This window comes from Monopterus albus, unplaced genomic scaffold (genome assembly GCF_001952655.1).
Source record: "Monopterus albus unplaced genomic scaffold, M_albus_1.0 scaffold195.1, whole genome shotgun sequence".
In the NCBI taxonomy this organism is placed as follows: domain Eukaryota; kingdom Metazoa; phylum Chordata; class Actinopteri; order Synbranchiformes; family Synbranchidae; genus Monopterus; species Monopterus albus.
In genome coordinates, this window is record NW_018128075.1 from 214,190 (window position 1) to 218,878 (window position 4,689).

A 4,689-nucleotide genomic window follows, 5' to 3' on the forward strand; every position below is an offset into this window, starting at 1 on the left:
ATATTGATTTAGCACTGCATTCACAAATTCTAGCCAATCAGAACTGAGAATCCTCTGTGATCATATTATAGATATTACAAACTTTTTTGGCAGGAGTAGGCAGGAGTTTGCGCTGCTGCATTATACAGATCAGTGTTTCTATTATTTAGCCCCGCCTCGTTGACATAAATACACCTGTCAGTATAATGAATACTTACAGATGCAATCAAGTTCAACAGGAAGTTATTCAAAGGACCACAAACTAACTGATGGGGGGATTTCAGGGACGCCTTGACAAATACACGCACAGTCAAAATAAAACCTCTGACTGAAGAAACAAGCAAAAAATTGTACTGATTGGTGAACGGGTTTAATTTCTTAAAAAAGCTTCTTCAGAATTCAACCACTGACTCTTTCACTGTGTATGTGTGGCAAAAGTGTGGTTTTTAACTGTGGTTGTGAATTTTCACAGGGCAGGGTGGGAAGAAATGGAGTGAAGGAGGGGGAGAGGGCAGGAAACAGGATGAAGGCAGGAAGGAAGGAAGAAGCAGGACAGGACAGGGTGGGACTGAGAGAACAGCCCACAGGAGGAGAGACAAATGGGTGGGACACAAGGGAGATGTAAAGAGAGAAAGAGAAATTGCTGAGTGTGAGTGTTTTTTCAGTAACACCCTGCACTGATCCTCTTGGTCCATTTATGTGCCTCCTTAGTAATTCATTTTTAATGAGAGCTCTGTGTTGTCCTGTGGATTCACCAGCCTCAGGCAGATTTTCTTTTGATGGATAATGGATCAAATTAAATCTGTTTCATTTATCTTTACATCATTTCATGGAAAAATCACCATCAAAGGCTTCCATAAATATAGGTAATATGGAGAAAATCTGGTTTCATTTTGAAATGATTTCTTTTTTTTGTATTGTAGTACATGTCACAGTACAGTGACATGGCAAGCCCAAGTGTTTGCTGATTCCCCCTAACATATACAGATGTCCACAGCAACAATTTTGATAATTAATCAAAACTCAAAGAATAAAACATTAAAATAAAATAAAGTATATGATCATAGTATAAGAAATCAGTCACACATTGTCATATACCAAGTACGATATATGATATGTGACCAGTGTGCATAATGCATGGCAGGTATAATGTTTTTAAAACTAAACATTATTAAAAAACTTGCCCATATTTGATATGTTTTTCTATGCACGCGTAAGCATCTAACTCATGGGAACCCTGATGCATCATTCACTGAATCGTTATAAGGAAAAACAAACAAAAAACATTCATCTCCATCTCAATGTTTTCATAAGCAGATGACGTTTCCTCCATGATCCTCCACAATAACTGAACAAAATCCACCTGTTTATGAAGACCATGAACCATGATAAGTGGATCTTCAGGTTTGTTTTATTCATTTAGATGCTTATTTATTTAGGAAAGTACTGTTTACATGGCCAGTATTAAACTTTCATGTTCAATCTTTGGCTTTAAAGCTCCTATACAACCACAGTCAGCACACACAGGTGTTTTCACTTATATATCCTGATTGCACCTCTTCTCAGACTGAGTGGCTGCTTGATTGACAGCTCCCTCGTGCTCCTCACCTGTTGGGGCACAATAATCTGCACTTTCATTATTAGTTCACGGAGTTGAGTGACATCATGTAATTGAATCTGTAGCTCAACCTGAGATGTGGTCTAATTAGCCGTACTAATTGAAAACACCTGCTGAAGTGTGCAGAGCATTTAAAGGATAGTGTCACATTTTCTCTAGTCAGTCTTAAAACAATAATGAGGTGCCCTTATGAACACTATCATTAGGGTTTACTTGCTGTTTATACTGCCCATTTGGAGCCCTTCTTAATATGCTTTCAGGTGAAGTTATGGGTGACAAAATCTACAGTCCTTTTTTTGTGTGAAAAAAATGTATTTCTACAATTATCTGAAGTTAACATGTGGATTCAGAATTAGAGAATAGATTCTTCTTGACATGGGAAACAAGAGCTGAGTAGGTCTGCTACTGTATATACTGTACAGTCATTCTGTCTAGATTTTTTGTTTTGTGAATATCTGGACAGTGTGTATATAAAGAGTTAAATGCAATGCCTTGCCTTCTGTCTGTAAACACTTCTGTACTCTAGTTTACTGCAAACTCAGGCAGTGACGGCACAGATGTTGCCATGGCAACTAATATTATACATATGTCTACCAGTAAATGCTTCTTCTTTCCTAACACTTCTCTGAACATCTAACCAAGTTGTTTTTCTTTTGTAGGTAGAATAAACCTCCACTTTATTCACCTTCACACTCTCTTCACTCTTCACAAACATTATTTACATAAATTTGATTGATGGAGGAGTATGCACCACCTTGTTTTGTCAACTTTCACAAAATGGAATGGGAAAGAAATGATATGCAGCTGAATAATGTCATCAGTCAGAGGACAGTGTTAGCATCTATATGGTTTAAATGTCAGCCATTACTGTGTATGATATTACAATAGCTTAAACACACAAGTCCTGATACAAAAGTATAAGCATCAGAATATACTTAAGGTACCAAAAGTAAAAGCACTGATCATGTGGAATGTTCTCTTTCAGAATAATGTGCAGTACTATGTAAAAGTGTTAGGCACATTTACATTTTCATCCATCATGCAATTATCAGGGAGCACTTCCAAATACAGTCTGCAGCATGACAGCAAGCCCAGACATGCAGCCAGGGCCATAAAGAACTATCTTCAGTAGTGAGAAGACATTACTGGGTTTTACAAATGCATTAATGTATAATGGCTTTTATGTTACATTTGGTTAAGGTAGAACTAATTTTCATTTAGACTATAAATTTTATTATGCTGCTGTGAAACTTGTGAATTTTCCACTGGAGATCAATAAAGTTTTAACCTATAATTAAACTTAATCAAGTCAAGTCAAGAATCTTTATTGTCATTATGCATAGCACAACACATTTTTTTCCGGCAGCTCTCGGCTTAAAAGACAGACATATTATTTACATAATACAAAATTGTATAAGTCAATATAAAAATATGAACAAATAAAAAGGGATGTATGGGACCTAATCAGGTCAGCAGCATGTTAGCAGCATGATAGAGTGTAGTAACATTATAAGGTGCAGCTCAGTGCAAATCTCAGTCTTTAGGAAGAGGGGTGTGTCTGCAGAGGTCCAGTGTTCTGCCTGATTCATTTGTTGATTATCTTTTGTATTAATAAACTGTATCAGCAAGGTGTAACAAGTAACTACATGGAGTCAAATTCCTTATATTTTTTAAATACTTGGCAATAAAGTTTGTGCTTATGCTTAATTAAGTTCTGTTAAAATAGTGTTATATGCACAACCACGGTATTGCCAGATACATAGTGAAGAAAATCATACTACAGTTTTTTAAGTATAAACTGTCAAAGAACAGAAATAGTCAAGTAAGGTACATAAAACCGTGCAGTAGTCTAAGTAAAGGAAGCACTTTCCACTGACAGCTGTGCAAAGTGTCACTGTAGGCAGATTGAGCTCCGCCTGGGAAGCGCGCATGCGCAGGGAGAGAAGCGGAAGAAAGCATCATGTCGGTAGAAGATCCATTTTTCGTTGTCAAGGGGTAAGAAAGTAACAAATTTAGAACTAAAACTGAGTGTTACCTCAGAGTCGTTCATGATGTAAAATGTCCAATTCGTAATTTGACAATGAGTCTGTGTTTTCCTTAAGGACTAAATTAAATTAGCGAAGTTAGCTCATTGGCTGGTTGTAGCTAACTAGCACCAACGCTAGTAGCAGCTACACAGGGCTAGTCGGTGTGCTCAGTAATCTCAGATTTGTTTTTGTTAAATCTGGCTGTCACTGAAAACCCCTGAGCAGTATTGGGACTCGTCTGTCAGGCGTGTTGCAGTACGCTTCGATGTTGGTCAAGGGTGTAAACGTAGCTTCTGGTGTTTGCTTTGGTTAAACGAGAGGCATAGCTGCAGAGTTTGCTTGAGAAGCAGCAACCATGTGTCTGAAGGGTCAAGTCAACTTGCGTACAGTTTCCGTACTGCTATTGCTTTGTGTGTGTGCAGGGAGGTGCAGAAGGCCCTCTCTCGTGCTCGGACCCTGTTTGATAGGTGGGAGGAACTGTTGCAGGATGGAACCCAGGTGAGCGGAGCTGTAAGATCACTGTCCTCATGTATGTAGAGTGGGTACGGAAAGTATTCAGACCCCTTAAATTTGTCACTCTTTGTTATATTGCAGCCATATGCTAAAATCATTTAAGTTCATTTTTTTCCTCATTAATGTACACACAGCACCCCATATTGACAGAAAAACACAGAATGTTTGACATTTTTGCAGATTTATTAAAAAAGAAACACTGAAATATCACATGGTCATAAGTATTCAGACCCTTTGCTGTGACACTCATATATTTAACTTAGGTGCTGTCCATTTCTTCTGATCATCCCTGAGATGGTTCTACACCTTCATTTGAGTCCAACTGTGTTTGATTATACTGATTGGATGTGATTAGGAAAGCCACACACCTGTCTAAGACCCTACAGCTCACAGTGCATGTCAGAGCAAATGAGAATCATGAGGTCAAAGGAACTGCCTGAAGAGCTCAGAGACAGAATTGTGGCAAGACACAGATCTGGCCAAGGTTACAAAAAAAATTTCTGCTGCACTTAAGGTTCCAAAGAGCACAGTGGCCTCCATAATCCTTAAATG

The 4,689-nt window shown here is 38.2% G+C and overlaps 1 protein-coding gene across 1 annotated transcript in view; it reads left to right on the plus strand.

Annotated features, from left to right (window-relative positions):
- The first annotated feature begins 3,437 nt into the window (after positions 1 to 3,437).
- stx10 (syntaxin 10) overlaps positions 3,438 to 4,689 on the plus strand; it is an 11,628-nt gene continuing 10,376 nt past the window's right edge. The window contains exons 1-2 of the mRNA XM_020617869.1: positions 3,438 to 3,592; positions 4,047 to 4,122. Coding sequence (XP_020473525.1) covers positions 3,558 to 3,592; positions 4,047 to 4,122 — 111 coding nt within the window. The 5' untranslated portion in view covers positions 3,438 to 3,557. The remainder of the gene's footprint in view (positions 3,593 to 4,046; positions 4,123 to 4,689) is intronic.